Raw genomic sequence first — 17,278 nt, forward strand, 5'->3', positions numbered from 1 at the left:
AAAAATCAATGCAACTAAAATTGGAAAGACTTAAAATTTTATCAGTTAAATTCAGTCACTCAGTCATGTCCAACTCTTTGCGATCCCATAGACTGCTGCAGCATGCCAGGCTTTCCTGTCCATCGCCAGCTCTTGGAGTTTGCTCAAACTCATGTCCATCGAGTCGGTGATACCATCCAACCATTTCATCCTCTGTCATACCCTTCTCTTCCTGCCTTCAGTCTTTCCCAGCATCGGGGGTTTTTTTCCCAATGAGTCAGTTCTTCGCATCAGGTGGCCAAAGTACTGAAGCTTCAGCTTCAGCATCAGTCCTTTCAATGAATATTCAGGACTGATTTCCTTTAGGATTGACTAGTTGGATCTTCTTGCAGTCCAAGGGACTCTCAAGGGTCTTCTCCAACATCACAGTTGGAGATAAATTTATCTTCTCCAACACCAATGTTGGATATAAATTTATAAAAATTTGTAAACCTTTATTAAACTGACCAAGGGGCTGGGTGAGGACAGAGTGAAATACCAATTAACAAATCTATAATGATATAAGAAACATCCCTATAGACTTACCCTAATTTCCAGATTATAGTAGAATTTGAAATATTTATGCCAACAAATGGACAACTTAGATTGAATGGACAAATTCAATGAAAGAAATAAATTACCAAAACTGACTCAAGAAAAAAAAATAGAATAGAATAATATGGTAAAGAAATTGAATTAGCAATTTAAATTTTCCCATTAAAAAAAAGCCCAGACTCAGGTTGCTTCACCTTCAAATTCTATCCAACAGTTAAGGAAGAAATTAAATCAATCCAATAAAAACACTTTTAGAAAACAGAGAAGGAAATACCTGTATTCTGTTCTTTTGGTAGTTTCTTGAAAAGTTAACAAATACTAACTTTGGAACTCAACTATCACTCCTAGATATCTATACAAGAGCAATAAAAATATAAGTCTGTGCAAAGACCTGTACACAAATATCCCTAGCATCATTATTCTAACAGCCAAAAGTCTTTAAAATATCTGTGCCCATCAATTGATGAATGGAGTAAGAAAATATGATACATCAATACAATGGAATATTATTCAGACTCAGAATGCAATAAACCACTATAATGAACATGTTACCCTGCAAAAGAACCTCAGAAATCTTAGGCTAAGTGAAAGGAATCAAACACAAAAGACTGCATAGGAATGATTCCATTTATATGAAATTTCTAGAAAAGATAAATCTAAAGCAACAAAAAACAGACCAGTGGTTGCCAGGGACAAGAAGTGGTAGAGCAAGAGTTGGTTGCAATAAAAAGACCAGGAAATTTTTGGTGTGATGGAAATTTTCTAAAACTCAATTGTGGTGATTATTACACAGACCTGTAAATTTACTTTAAAAATCATTAAACTGACATTACAATGTGAATTTCATAGCATGTAAATTAAATTTCAATTAAAGGAATTTGAACTAAAAAATAAATCAACAGACAGGAAGCTTCTTTCATCAATGGCTGACTGCAGCAGAGATTTGCATTAGGGTAAATGCTCAATCTCTTGTCATGTCCCCTTCTATCAGAATTTCTTCCGGACCAATAGCAGTGCTCATCATCACCTGTCGCAGCAAGGAGGTTACAATTACTCAACACATTTCTGCCCTCTGGGCCACGGTTCATTGGACAAGAAATGAGCACCAGGTTGAGCTCATCAAGATTTAGATTTCTTTTTTAATTTAAATTTATTTATTTTAATTGGAGGCTAATTACTTCACAATATTGTATTGGTTTTGCCATACATCAACATGAATCCACCATGGGTGTACACATGTTCCCAATCCTGAACCCCCCTCCCACCTCCCTCCCCATACCATCCCTCTGGGTCATCCTAGTGCACCAGCCCCAAGCATCATAACCCTGTATGCAAGACAGCAAAAGAGACATAGATGTATAGAACAGTCTTTTGGACTCTGTGGGAAAGGGAGAAGGGGGGATGATTTGGGAGAATGGCATTGAAACATGTATAATATCATAAAAGATTTAGATTTAAAAATAAAGAAAGCCACATTGTTCTCCCTGTCACTGATCCTCAATTATGTATCTTGGTAATCTGTTAATTACAAGAAAAAGTTAGAGAAGACACACAAGAAAAAATAATAAAGGTGGAAGAAGGAGTTTGCCTGAGCATTCAGCAATTTAAAATATCCAGCTCTGGTTCTTATCATGACTGAGCTATATCACCCCTACTCTCATATAAGACAGCTGTGAGGTCATCAACAACAAGAAAAAATTCTTTTCTGCCCAAGCTAATGTAAAGAGACCTAATTAATACAAGGACCAGTGCTTCCCAACTGAGGCAAGGAGATTTGAAAATATGGGAGGTGTTTTGGGTTTTTGCAATCATTGAGAACATCACTGAGTGCCTCAGTGGTAAAGAATCCACCTGCAATGTAGCAGACCTGGGTTTGATCCCTGTGTTGAGAAGATCTGCTAGAGAAAGAAATGACAACCCACTCCAGTATTTTTGGCTGGAGAAACCCATGGTCAGAGGAACCTGGCGAGCTACAACCCATAGGGCCTCAAAGAGTCGGACACAAATGAGCAACTGAGAACACAGGTATATCCTGCAGCCTTTTGTCTCTGCTTACAAGGACATATCTAGATTTGCAACACAAAACACATTATCTTCCATTTAACAAGATGACAACTATCATTTTACATAATAAGTAACCAATGAACAAGAATGTAAAGGTTACTGTTATAAAATATTTAAAATAGATAACTATAATATCAAATGTCATAATGCTATCAGATATCTATTAAGATCTTTTTGAATTTTAAAACTCAAAGATAATTTCATTTCCATCTTTTAAATATGAAAATTTACCTATAGTAGTACTAATAGGTAGCAACAGGAGGCAGGGGAGACTGAAAATGAATAAATTTACCTGTGCAACTTCTCCACATGCTAAAAATGTTTAAAAAATCAAACTAAAACAGCCTTCAGGAAACATAGTATATCATATATCTCACTGTAAGATGGAAGCTTAAACTAAAGCCAAAGAATGTGATTTACTGCCAGCATTTCCAGATTCCCCCACATCCTTTGCTACACTCCATGATGGTAAGGATTTCATCTGGTAACTGTTCTAAATTCTTACTTGAACTTTTTTTTCTCCCGAGAATGATATTATCTTTCAAATTACACTCTAGAAGAATTCATCACTCTGACAATGTATCATTAATCAAAGTAAAGAGGGCTGATATTTTATAGCATTTTAGAATGGATGGCACCTTATAGAAGTTAAGGTACAAGAGTAAAAGTTTTAGTTTAGTTAGAAAAATGATATACTTCATGTAGTGTCAGTGCTTCAGAACTCTAACTACCAGCATCATCCCAAACACTGGCTCTCCAGCAATAAATATTAATGATCATGTTGACATAGCCAGGCCTCTTTATATGATCCAGAAGTTCCAGGTCAATGAATTTCACACATGGTTTAGACCTATGTTACTTTCTAAGTTTGAAAAAAAATGTTCAAATTTCTCTTTTCATGGTGCTAACTTTGATTTTCCAGTTCCAAAATTTTAGAAGAGATTTACTGAAACCGCAGCCTTGTACTAAAAACAAAAATTCTAATACTGGCAGAAGAGACGTTATGTCATTTGTATTCTAGGTGGTGCAGAGGTAAAGAATCTGCCTGCCAATACAGGAGATGCAAGAGAGGCGGGTTCGATCCCTGCATCAGAAAGATCCCCTGGAGGAGGGCGTGGCAACCCACTCCAGTATTCTTGCCTGGAAAATTCCATGGACAGAAGAGTCTGGCAGGCTACAGTCCAGGGGGTCAGAAGAGTCAAGACACGAATGAGCAACTGAGTACAGCGCAATAGAGGCAAATAATAGAGGCAGAGATAGAGGTATACACATATGCAGAAACACAGGGGGGAAAAATGTGTTCCAAATGCACAGAACCCAAGAAAACATCATGGATTCACTGGTTACAAGGATTGTTGAACACAGTTGGAATTCAGATAGCTTTTAATTATAAAAAATCACTTCAGGAAGATCCAATTATGCACTAATGGAATTTTTTAAGGGAATATGTGTATGCTTACAGGTTTATTGGCCTTACTTTTTGAGAAAACACGTTTCTCCCACATCGAGAATATTTTTTGAAAGAACAGTTTGTTCTGCTATCTTTGATGTGAATTACCTCATATGCAATTGGTAAATAGAGGAATGATGTCAATATAACTGTGGAGTTGTATTGATTCTCAAGTTTTCCTTTCCGGCAACATGACTGTTTTGAAGTAATCAGGGGCAAACTGTCTCACAATTAAAGCCAAAATCTTAGCAATATATAAAGACCTTAGGAAAAAAGCTGAAAATCTATAAAAATACCTCCCCACAGTGGGAATACAGACTATTTTAATGACTTTAATGACCATGCATTCCACTAAGTTAAGCTATCTAGAAAGAATGTGAGTGCAGATAAAGAAGTTATAAAGATACTTTCAGACAGTATCTGCTGAAATGATCTTCCCTTGTGGCTCAACTGGCAAAGAATCCACCTGCAATCGGGAGACCTGGGTTTGATCGTCGGGTTGGGAAGATCCCCTGGAGAAGGGAAAGGCTCCCCACTCTAGTATTCCGGCCCGGAGAATTCCATGGACTGTGGACCATGAGGTCACAAAGAGTCGGACAAGACTGAGCAACTTTCATTTCACTTTCACTTTCAGACAGTAAAGAATCTGCCCACAATACAGGAAGACCCAGGTTTGATCCCTGGGTCAGGAAGATCCCCTGAAGAAAGGAATGGCAACCCACTCTGGTATTCTTGCCTGGAGAATTCCATGCAGGCTACAGTCCATGGGGTAGCAAAGAGTCAGACACAATTAATCAGGTAAAGATGTTATAAAGATACTCTCTCTGATTTTAAATAATGGATTAATAAAGGAGACAGCAGTTTGATTCAGAGTTTTCATTTAAGCAAAATGATGACATTATATGTGAATTGCTACCAGCACCTGTATCACAGAAAAAGAAGCAAAAGTCCTCAAGGTCCATGCATCAGTGGTTTTATACGGAGAGTTTACTGTTTTTGTTAGGGCTTTGATTACAAAGTCTCATAGGATTTGAATGGCCTTTCCCTAACTCTAATTATATGTGGAGCCCTGTTAGGTAGGTAGGGGATTATCCAGAATGGCAAGTTTTTAGAAATCATATATTGTGTTATGGCAGTAATACATGTACACTGAAGAATTATGCTTTAGAGTAAAATATACTTTTTATTAAAAATCATCAAAATATTTGCTCAAGGTCTATTTACCCAAAGAAATCTCCTCCACAGATTAATGTGGCTAGCATATTTCTATTTATATATTGCATTAAATACAGTGCATGATGATAGTATAAGGATCCTGTTATCTAAAATCAACACTATCAAACCAGACTAAAGCTCTCTGAGTCAGGAGCTACATAAAAAAGGACTACTAACCACATCAAGCAGATAAATTTTTTCAAATTATCATGTATCAATAATAAGATGCAACAAGCCCATTAAATTTCCACCTAGTAAAAATATCTTTGCAAAGTAAAAGTTATTTATAAAAAATGCATAATTATGAACATCCTCACCATTAAACAGAAATGAAAAAGTTTGAGGTAGATGGTAAATGGGCCCCTGGGCAGGAGAGCTGCTGTTTGTCAAGCAGAGTAAAATTGGAGCTTTGATTTTGCTAGACACTTTAAGGACCAAGTTACTGACAGGAGCTGAGCACTGCTAAAGTAAAGAGATAAGATAACAACTCCTGAGGTCAAAGAGACCTCCTGGACTGCATCTGTGCAGAAAGGTTCCTTGGGGGTCAAAAGGGAGGAGGCATCAACCCATAATAGGTAGTCAAACCTCCCACTACCCTCTATGCTGGAATCCATGTTGGCAAAAAGACACGCATTCATGTTGGGGAGTGTCCTAAGAATCTTCCTGCAATGCGGGAGACCCGGGTTTGATCCCTGAATTGGGAAGATCCCTGAAGAAGGGTATGGCAACCCATTCCAGTATTTTTGCCTGGAGAATCCTGCGGGACAGAGGAGCCTGGTAGGTTACAGTCCATGGGATCACAAAGAGTCAGACACAACTGAGTTACTAACATTTTCACTTTCACTTTTTCATGTTGGGGCATGTCCTAGAGCAGGTCAGATGTGAGAAGAGAATCCAGATAACTGGCCAAAGGTAAGCAAAGACCGGGAAGAACTGCCCTGTATCAATGATTTAACTGCCTCTTTACTACACTCCTCCTCATTAGGAAAGATGCCCACACTCTTTCTCTCCTGAGGTGTATTTCTGCCTTGCTTCTGTCCTAAATAAACAGTCTTTCTCTGTGAGCTCCCCCCATGTTGTGCTGTGTCTCTAGTAATAAACTTTGTGCCTATTTTTACAGTTTTTGCCTCCTTGAGAAATTCATTTTTCAAACAGGGCAAGAAGAGCCAGGGGAACTTTGCTTCTAGCCTCTAGCCCATCGTGGTCTAGTGGCCAAGATTCCGAGTTTTCATTCAGGTTACCCAGATTCAATTCCTGGGCAGGGAACAAAGATCCTGTTGCTGTTTTTCCAAGATCAAGATGAAATTTATCTCCCAGTTTTTTCACATTATTAAAATATATACTCTTTTCTTAAGGAAAACTGTTATTTTACTTGTAATGAATCCATCTTTACAGGTAGTCTTAGTACAAATTTATTCCCTAAAAATAGGCTTTGCCATAGGGTCAATTCTGAATTTTCTATGAAACTTGAAATAAAAGATACCTCAAATAAATGGCTTGAGCAAAGTTTTCATCTACTGTTAGGATCAAAAGAAAGAGAGAAAAAGGTCAACTTCAGGCCAGCTAAAAGGTAAAGAAACAAGGAAAGGAATTTCCATTTAGCAGACACCAGAAAGAAGAACAGAGTTTGAATAAAAGTCCCCATATAAATGTATGTAGAAATAGGAGAAAACTAAATTATTTGCAGGATGAAAGAAAACTGCAGCAGAGGGATTCACAACAGAATCATGTTTCAAATCCACTGCTCATCATATTTCTAAAAACAGATATGGAATTTGCATGAGTAGTACAAAAATGTCAGTGGTATAAAGAACTACTTAGTGCAAGCTAGATAGGAATCAAATCCTGAAAGTGTGACATTCATGTGACTGAAGTTTATTGCTTATTCTAGCACTCTTTCAGTATAACTTTAAGTAGAACTTAAAGAACCCTTAGATTTTCCTTTCCTCTAAAGGTCTAATGGAAACCATAGGTTTTATTAATCAAAGATTTATGTATTATTATTCCTCCTTGACACATAAAGACATAATAAAAAATAAGCAAGCACCTGGATACATGCCTCTGATTATAAATGAAATTTACCATTCAATAGACAGTAAATGTCAAATAAAAGTAATCTGGATTCAATATTTAGTACTATAATAAAGTAACATGTAGAATAATGAAATAAACTACTAAATGCAGTTAAACTATTTAAAATAAAACAAGATAGCATATAAATGTAATTAATAGCACAAACAATAATATATTTTCAAAAATTTTAAATCACTTGACACTTAAAAAAAATAACAAAATGTGATCTCAGCCTTTCAAATTTTATTGCAACATTAAAAATTCTATTTAGAGAGCAATCTTAAAAGAGCCAGAATAGCAACAAGAAAACAACGTAGGAAATTCACACCTGCAATCTGCTTTCTATTTGCAGTTTCAATGCCATATAATTATGCACTATATTAATTATCTTAGCAAGTACTATTGTTTTCAACTAATATTATGTGTACAATGCATCCAGATGAGTTAGCTGCTTTCAGCAATTATGCATATTTGAGATACATGAAGAAAAAGTGATTTAATATGCAATACTTTGAAAAACAGATTTTTAGACATACGTCCATGCGTCCATGGGGTCACAAGGAGTCAGACATGACTGAGTGACTAACACATTTAGGCATATCAGAATAAACTCACCAATAAATAACAATCAATAATTGCCCACTTGTTTTATTATGCATAGTAATACTGTTACCTCACAACTGATTATTTTTATCTCATAAATACAAATGAACATAAAATAGAGTAAAAATTTTTAAATTACTGTAAAATTTATCAGACTCCATGAAAAAACTAAGACAATATAAGTAGTACTTGCAAATTATAAAGACTCCTCAAATAATGAGCATCACTGTGATTGACTAAAGGTTCAGACATATGATTAGACTAATGATTTTTTTAAAAAACAACACACATTTATTATCTCATGGGTTCCATAGGTCAGAGTCTAAGTCCAGCTTAACTGGATGCTCTGCTCAGGGTCTCAAAAGACAGCAGTCAAGGGGTGGGCCAGGACACATTCCTTCCTGAGTCTAGGGTTCTCTTCTGAGCTTACAAGGTTGTTGGCAGAATTCAGTTCCTGAGGCTACAGGACTGAGGTTCCATTTTCTGGCTGGCTACTGTCAGCTCATAGAGGCTGCCCATACTTTGTCACTGGGAGAGGCCTCTCCCAGACCCTCTCACTCCAGGGCAAGTTATTCTTTAAGAACAACAAGAGGATCACTCTGACTTAGGAAGGCCCTTAGTTTCCCTTTTAAGGACTTTCATCTGACCAAGTTAGGTTCATCCAAAATCAACTCTCTTTTTATAACTCAAAATCAACTTATCTGGAACCATAATTATGTTTGCAAAACCCCTTCACCTTTGTCATATTCTATTGGTAAGTCATGGGTTCTCAGATTAATGATCTTTACTGCCCCCTCTATTTTCTGTTTGGATATGGAGGAAGTCTGTATTTCTCTAAAATTTTACCTCACTGTATTTCCACAAAAGTCTTCCAAGATATATATTACTCTAATACTTTTGAAAATGTCCCTCAAACTATCCCTCTTTTGACTCATTAGCATTAATATGCCTTGTTTCCTAGATTCTAAATTTGGATGGTCTAACAATTAACATTGAATTTCTTTAAATACTATATCCTGACTAATAAAACCCAATGTGTGGAGCACCTCCTATGAACAGGATACTTTCATATTTGTTGTCATTAATCTGATCCTCCCAATATTTTTGTAAGTTCCTGAGCTTGCATATATGAGTTTTATCTTACAGATTCTTTTAGCCTAAATATTACAGAGACACCCTCATTTCCCGAGATGGCTTTGGGCCATCACTGCACTAAACCTTCCCACTGCTTCTTTCTTCTCCACTGCATCTGTTACTCTGTCACTTTATTCTGTAACATACTCTCTGAACCACTCATGTTCTTCCAATTCTTCACTAGTGATAGCAGAAGTCCTACTCTCACTTTTCACACCCCTTTCAAATTTAGTCTCTTCCCTTTCCCTAGCTTTTCTTAGTATGGCATCTAAAAATATCATCATCACAGATACAACTTCACTGAGGTAGAGGGTATTAAAATGTACCCATATTTAAAACATGCCCTGTATTCTGAAACCGTCTTCACAAAAATCTTTATCAACATTTCTCCAAGGAAGATATAAAATGACCCTGCTGCTGCTGCTGCTGCTGCTGCTGCTACTAAGTCGCTTCAGTCATGTCCAACTCTGTGCTACCCCATAGTCAGCAGCCCACCAGGCTCCCCCGTCCCTGGGATTCTCCAGGCAAGAACACTGGAGCGGGTTGCCATTTCCTTCTCCAATGCATGAAAGTGAAAAGTGAAAGTGAAGTTGCTCAGTCGTGTCCGACTCTTCGCAACCCCATGGACTGCAGCCTACCAGGCTCCTCCATCCATAGGGTTTTCCAGGCAAGAGTACTGGAGTGAGATGCCATCACACATGAAAAGATGTTCAACATAATTAGTAATTGGGGGAAATGCAAATGAAAACCACAGTGAGATACTACTTCATGCCCACTAGGCTACTAGAATCAAAAAGTCAGAGGTAAGTGTTGGCTAGGGCATAGAGAAATCAGAACTTCCATACTCTGTTGATGTGAGTATAAAATGGAGCAGTCACTCTCTGGCCATTCCTCAATTAAAGATTAGAGTTATCTTACAACCCAGAAATCCCATACTAGAGATATAGCAATAAGAAATTAAAACATATCCCCATGAAAACCTGTACATAAATATTCACAGCAGCATTATTCATAATGGCCAAAAGGTGGAAATAGCTACATGCCCATCAAATGATGAATGGATAAACAAAATGTGGTATATCCATACAATGGAATGTTATTTGGCCATAAATAAGTGAAGTGCTAATACATGCCACAACATACATAAAACCTGAAAAGCAGCTAGTCATCAAAGACCACAAATCCACGAATATACTAAAATCCATTGAATGGCAAATTTCACATGGAGTTGTAGAGTACGTGAGTTACTTCCTAATAAAAACTTTTTTTAACAAATTCTTGTCAGTGATGTCTATATATGTGTCCTTTATTTCTCTTTTGGGTATAATAGCATTCCGTTTTCTAAAATTTCAGTTAATCAAACACTTAATTGACCATCCTTCCTGGAGTCTACCTGAGTAAATTAAACTTTCAGACTCACCAGGTGGTCATCAGCTGTTATTTTTTGGTGGAAGTCCTGCAACAGCTCATGCAGAAGTACCCTTCAGAGAGGTGAGGGACAGCCCTCCCATTCTGACGGTTCTGAAGCCTTCAGTTGCATAGCTCCCCACTGCACTGGGAGAGCTGTGGCTTGCCTCAGGTATTAATAACTACGGCCCTCCTGTTAGAGGCAATCTGCCAACCCAGAGTCATTTTATGAATATATGGTCTAGAAACATAGTTGATATTAAGACTTTTATCTGTTTCCCGGGGCGGGGTGGGGAGGAAGAGCTAGAAAGGTAACTAAAGGTCAAATCTCAGACACAAGAGGCAAGGCTTTTCTTAACCCTTCACCAACATAACTTACTAATGTACCAGGTAATTAATTATGCAATTTTTGGTTTTCAAAATTGAGAGAAAAAGAAACTGTGCCACTTAAAATGTAGTCTTAAATTATTTCATGAGCTTGACTGTATCCATCAGGATTTATTCATGTTTTCTTTCACTCAAAAATGTGATTTTTACATGCCAGCTATGATGTTAAGCACTAAGAATACAGTGATGAACAAGACAGAAATAGTTCCTCTCCTTAGAAGATCTGAAATTTATCAGAAGATATAGAGGAGAAAATGGTCAATAAGAAAAGTTTAAAAACTCCTTTGACAGAGGTTCAAAATTATATGGAATTATTCATATTTAAGAAGGAAAAGAAAAACTGAGCTAATACTCGGTTGTTTATATATATATATTCTAAATATTTTTTTCTTTTGTATAGTGCTAACTATAGTCATAAATAGCAAATTTATATATTGCTATATAATGTCAAGATATTGACATTACCCGGACTTTAATTTGAGGGAACATGTACTCCCCATCCTTCTATTTCTATTCTTGTCCATGAGACTTTGGGAAGAAAAAGAGAGCATGCTCACCTCTGCCTATCCTGGTTTCTCCAAGGGCTGCCTGCCCTGAGAAAGATGTTTTCCAATCTAGATTTCCACTAAGAGCTTTTTCTGGGTGAATCCTGCTGTGCCACCTTCCCTGGTGGCACAGTGGTAATGAATCCGCCTGCCAATAGAGACCTAGTTTCGATCCCAGGGTGGAGACGATCCCCTGGAGGAGGAAATGGCAACACACTCCAGTAACGTTGCCTGAAGAATCCCATGGACACAAGAGCCAGGTGGGCTACAGTCCATGGGGTCACAAACAGTAGAGCTTAGAGACTGAGCCTGCCCTGCCAAAAGGAAATGTCTACCATATGAGGGCTGGGAGAAGGGACAAAAAGTTAAATTTCAGGAAGCATCCAAACACCCATGCTACAACCACTAATTCTGATTGTATCAATAATAGAACTGATATTTTGATTTATACCATCTGATTTATACCTTCTGACTCTAGTACCTATTTCTCAATTGGTTTAAAACCTGGAAAGTGAAGAAAGAGATGTGATAAATTGCTCTTCAAAAATTTCAATACATTCTAAAATTGGCCAACAAGCATCTATAATCTGACTCTACATTACATAGTGTCACAGATCAGGTTCACCAAGAAACAAATTCTGAGATTTACCTGCCTGACTTCTAATGGGGTGGGCTCTGAGAATGATGCCTGTGGGCTGTGGGAGAGTAGAGATAGCAGAACTGGGCAAAGAGGAAAGCTGAATTTGATGCAGTTGTCAACTCCCAAAGAGGAGCTGTAATAGTCCATCTGAGTCGTCCTCAATTGAGGCAATGGGTTTCTGAGAATTTGTGCCCTAACCTAAACCAGATATTTGACCAGAGGATGGGCTGCCTCCAGAAATGGAGTGTAAATTTGGAGGTGGCTGTTCTCTTTGTGTGAAAGTCGCTCAGTCGTGTCCAACTCTTGGAGACCCCAAGGACTATACAGTCTATGGAATTCTCCAGGCCAGAATATTGGCATGGGTAGCCTTTCCCTTCTCCAGAGGATCTTCTCAACCCAAGGATCAAACCCATGTCTCCCTCACTGAAGGTGGATTCTTTACAAGCTGAACCACAAGAGAAGCTCAGCAGTTCTCTTTGGGCATAGGCAATTCCTGGGAAGAAACTCTGCTATGATCTACCTGTAGACAGCATTCCAGGAGGTTAGGGAAGTGAGCTTCTCAGTTCTAAAGAGGAGGATCTGGGTGTCACAACATAGCATCTACAGTATGTCTGCACGTAGCATTTAAAATCGGTACCTTAAGATCATTAAGCAAGTAACCATGTTATTATCTAAATGACTAGCTATGGTCGAAAAATACTGTATTATTCTAAATGTTAACAAATAATGATAGTGTGAATCTAAACGCTGATACTGGTCACTGTCAAATGAAAGAAAACACTCTACCACTAAGTCAGAAAACATATAGTATTCTGATGATAACTAAGGTTCTAACTAATTATTCTCCTGTAAGTATGTTCAAACGAACAAATATTCCCACTTATAATCCATATTTATATAGGCATACCTTATCTTGTAGATAAAAAGGATGAACATAAATGCTTCATACTAGAAAACATGGAAATTCTACTTCAATTATCTCTTGTCTCATTACTAACCAAGTCTCTTCCCAAGGTTTCTCCTCTGGTTAAGAAAATCTCCATTCCAATTTTTTAAATATACATACCAGAGTATAGTAATGATTTACTCAATCCAGCCTCCCTTTGTGCATGTCATACTTCAAAACGAAATGCCTTTCATCTGTTTTGCCCCCTATTTTCCTTTATTTCTAATTAACCTTGTTCTCTTCTGCTTGATCTTTTGTTGTTAAAAGGAAATACAAATTTCTGATATATTAAGACCTTATTTTTCACCATGTGAGGCTTTCCCAGTAGAAAAAAATCTTTCATTCCAACCTTTATTGTTGAAAATTTATTCTAAATATAGAAGTAGAATTTTCATCCTCAGTAGTTCTATGCATTTACACATTGTTTTGCAGATAATTAACTATTTCACAGAGGTTTGGAGAAGGTTAAAAAATAAATAAACTTATGCTGAAATCACTTCTAAGGATAAATCAATCGTAAATCAAAAGACAGACCCTTTGAAATTATTTTATTCAACATGGAAATGGTAGTAGTTTGCCTTCGATATTTTTTAGGGATTTATCTCTTAAATGAAACAAGATATGCCAGAACAAAATGGACCCTACTGACTGTTAACTTTGTAAAGACTCACTGATCTGTAGGATGGGGTTGAAATGGTTTACAGCACTCAAAACAGGTCATTCTTAAATGCCAGCATAGGTTAAATAATATAAAGTACAGCGGCCATTAGCCTAGAATGTTCACTTTTTATATAGTATTGCTTAATATTCAGATATATTCTCAGATTAGGTATGAATTCAACATCAATGAAAAAAATATCATTACTTCTTTTTCTTTGTTTCCACAATATGTATATTTTTAAATTAAGATACAGTTGATGTGCAATAGTATGTGAATTACAGGTGACCAAAAAGAGTCTCATGACTTTTACCAAAAATGGTGAAGAACTAAAAATACTATGGCTGATCAATATGACTAAACCACCAAGCAGCAAGAGATATATACTCACTGCTTAACATTGACCATCAGGTCAACATATAACAGCATCAAGAACATTACCTTAATGCACAGGGAAGAATGATGCAAACAAGGAGAAAATAAAGCAAGATGACAGAAAAAAAAAAAAATCGAAGGACTAAACAATGTACAGAAATAGTAAGAAAATGACAGATAGTCAATGGGACGATTGATTAAAGGCAAGAAGGGCTTCCCGGGTGGCGCTAGTGGTAAAAAATCTGCCTGCCGATGCAGGAGACACAAGAGACAAGATGGGGGGTTGATTCCTGGATCAGGAAGATTCCCTGGAAGAGAAAAATGCAACGCAGCCCAGTATTCTTGCCTGAAAAATCCCATGGACAGAGGAGCCTGGCTGATTTTAGTCCATAGGGTCACAAAGAGTTGGACATGACTGAGGACTGAACTGAAGTGAACTGATAACTCAGTACAGATAGCACAGCGCCTAAATCTACTGACCGACAATTAGGAAAATATGCTGAATAAATCGCTGAATGGAAAATTCTAATGTGAATTCACAGTGGGGTGATTATACTTCTTACCCTCACAGTGGAGTGCCTTTAGTTAAATTATATATGATTAACTATTACACTCACTTTTATGTACATTCATTTTAATTTCCTATAACTGTCCAGTTGTACGATACCTCCTGAGGCAGGGGAATAGACAGTGGATTTTTGTTTTCCCTCTATCACTTCTACCAGAAGGCTCTAAACTCAAAAGTAAATAAGTAACTGACTTTGGTAAATACTGATAAAAGGAAGGTCAGTGTTATGCTTTGTGCCCGTTATGACTCGCGTCTTCAGCATCTGTGAGAGCTACTGATATTTATATATGTTGAACAACATGTAATGATTGAAGTCTACCAGTGACCTTTCCAAATATAGACACAGTCATAAAATATACAAGATAATATTAAATCCCTTAACCCCAAGGTCCTGGGTTCTCACTTTTATCTCCAGGTCCTTAGGAGCAGGATCCTACTAATATTCATCTGTGTAGGGTCACTGCTTAGCACTGACTCTGTACAGTAAGTGAAATCTATGACAAACCAGTGCATCATCAAATGTATCTGGCATAAAATGTTAAGTCTATATTTAGCCATATTTATTAAGTATTAGAAACTTAAAGCCATCTGACAGGGTTTGAGTTTAAGCATTTAAAAAAAAAAAAGATTACATAAGGATAATAAATGCTGGTGATATGTAGGAGGAAAAGTAAAAACATGAGAAATAAGCTTATTTAAACAACAATGAAGGAAGACAAATAAAAGGCTATTTTTTTAAAATAAACATGAGAAGAAAGCAAGAGATTTCTATTTATAAACTAGATAGAAATAATACTTAAAACAAATCATGTGTTCATTTGAAACCACAATAGAAACAAATATTGTCTAAGTTTTAAATGTCAAGTTCACAGTTAGAATGCCTAATGTAAAAATTCTAATCAAGCTAAGTGTTTCAGGAGCTATATTAAAGAACAGTTTAAACAGCAAAATAAAATCCAGATTACCGTTGTCAAGTAATTTTAAGTTACATGTAAAGACTGTACATAATAGAATTTTAGAAATTAATGCAAATCATCCTAAATTCTAGATAATTAAACAGGTCTTAAACGTCTTCCTGTTGAAACATTTTATAAACACACCACAAGTAGAGCGTTTTAAGATGGCATACCTGCAAAAGAGTTGTTCTATGGAGTTTTAGTGCCCCCTTCTGGTGGATTTTAGCAAAGCATCCTGAACAATAATCTTCTCCACATTCAAGGCATACCTTAAAAGATATTGAAAAATCATACAGTCTCATAAAATATGACTTTGAGAAAACATATGCGTAAAGAACTAATTGCTTATTTATCCAATTACACACCAAGAAATTGAGAAGCCCAAGAAAATAGGACAACATTTGTGCCAGTTAAGATGTAACTGAAAAAAATTAACTTGAAAACTTTAACAATTCTCATGACAAAATAAATATAACAGCTGCAAGTAGGCTTCAGTGCTAGTTGCATGTATGTATGTACAATTTTTAAAACCCAGCAACCTCAGATCAAATTTAACCTGGTAAAAATTAAGTGTTAGTACAATTTTTAAAACCCAGCAACTCAGATCAAATTTCTTAACCGGTAAAAATTAAGTGTTATCTCTGAGAAACTACTTCATCATGAGTTCTTTTATCTTTCTGTATGGATTTACATGACATAATTTGTTTCAAAGGATGCATATATTACTTGTTTCCAAAAATTCCCACAGACTTCTTTGAATGGCACTGCTTCACTGGTGATTCTCAAAATGTGATATTTAAAAGCATATTTAGAAGATTCCTCAAAGGAAAAAAAAAAAGTACAAGAAAAAAACATGTCAGCAATGCTTATGCCTGATGAAATGATTATGCACAAATGTGTATTTGTCTAGCAAATGCTATATGCTGTTAAAATGTAATTTTTTTAATTTGTGGACAAGTCGGAAAATGTGATATACTTCTACCTATGATGGTGCTGAGCAAGAGTGAAAGTGAAGAAAGAAAATGACATTTTTACTGCAAGAGTAATTACTACTGTGTAGATGTACAGGCACCCCAACACCTCTTACAGTGTGATAAAAAAAAAAAAAAGTGCAAATGGCTAATAGCCCTCGTTTCCTTGAGTTTGGCCTAGGTTGAGAACAACTGACAGCACAAATAAGAAAGTGCGAGAGTTGGAGGTAGTCAGGAAGCCTGTGTCAAGAAGCTCACACTCCCTTCAGCTTTCTTTCATCGCCTCCCCCTTTAGGATGCCCACCAATCTGCTGCCCTCCTTCTTCTCTCATTGTATCAGGGTACAATAAGCATAAAGCAGCTGAAGCAGACTGGGGAGGGACAGATCAGCGTCTTCTGCCTCGTTCGGCTCAGTGGTAGCCTGACGTGCAGTTCAGCAGTGACGCTTCTCAAACCACGTGTATGAGTCTCCTGGGAATTAGCTACAGTGCACACTCTGGTTTGGGAAGTCTGAACGGGATTGGGATCCCGCATTCTAACAAGCTCCCAGGTGATGTCCACCAGCTGTTGGATGCAGACCACACTGTGAGTAAAGAGAGGTTAGAGTGTATGGATGAAAAAAAGTAGACTAAACTTAGGAGAAGGTGAGAGGTTAAATTAGGAGCTTGGTACTAACAGACACACACTGCCATATATAAACTAGATAACCAACA

The 17,278-nt window shown here is 36.9% G+C and overlaps 1 protein-coding gene across 4 annotated transcripts in view; it reads right to left on the reverse strand.

The window, feature by feature from the left end:
- The window catches only part of ZBBX (zinc finger B-box domain containing), a 121,388-nt gene that overhangs the window by 72,329 nt on the left and 31,781 nt on the right, over nucleotides 1-17,278 (reverse strand). For all 4 annotated transcript variants that reach the window (XM_040248246.1, XM_040248255.1, XM_040248240.1 and 1 more), the window contains one exon: nucleotides 15,768-15,863. In XM_040248246.1, the coding sequence (XP_040104180.1) occupies nucleotides 15,768-15,863 (96 nt within the window). The remainder of the gene's footprint in view (nucleotides 1-15,767; nucleotides 15,864-17,278) is intronic.

This window comes from Oryx dammah, unplaced genomic scaffold (genome assembly GCF_014754425.2).
Source record: "Oryx dammah isolate SB20612 unplaced genomic scaffold, SCBI_Odam_1.1 HiC_scaffold_2, whole genome shotgun sequence".
Lineage (NCBI taxonomy): Eukaryota > Metazoa > Chordata > Mammalia > Artiodactyla > Bovidae > Oryx > Oryx dammah.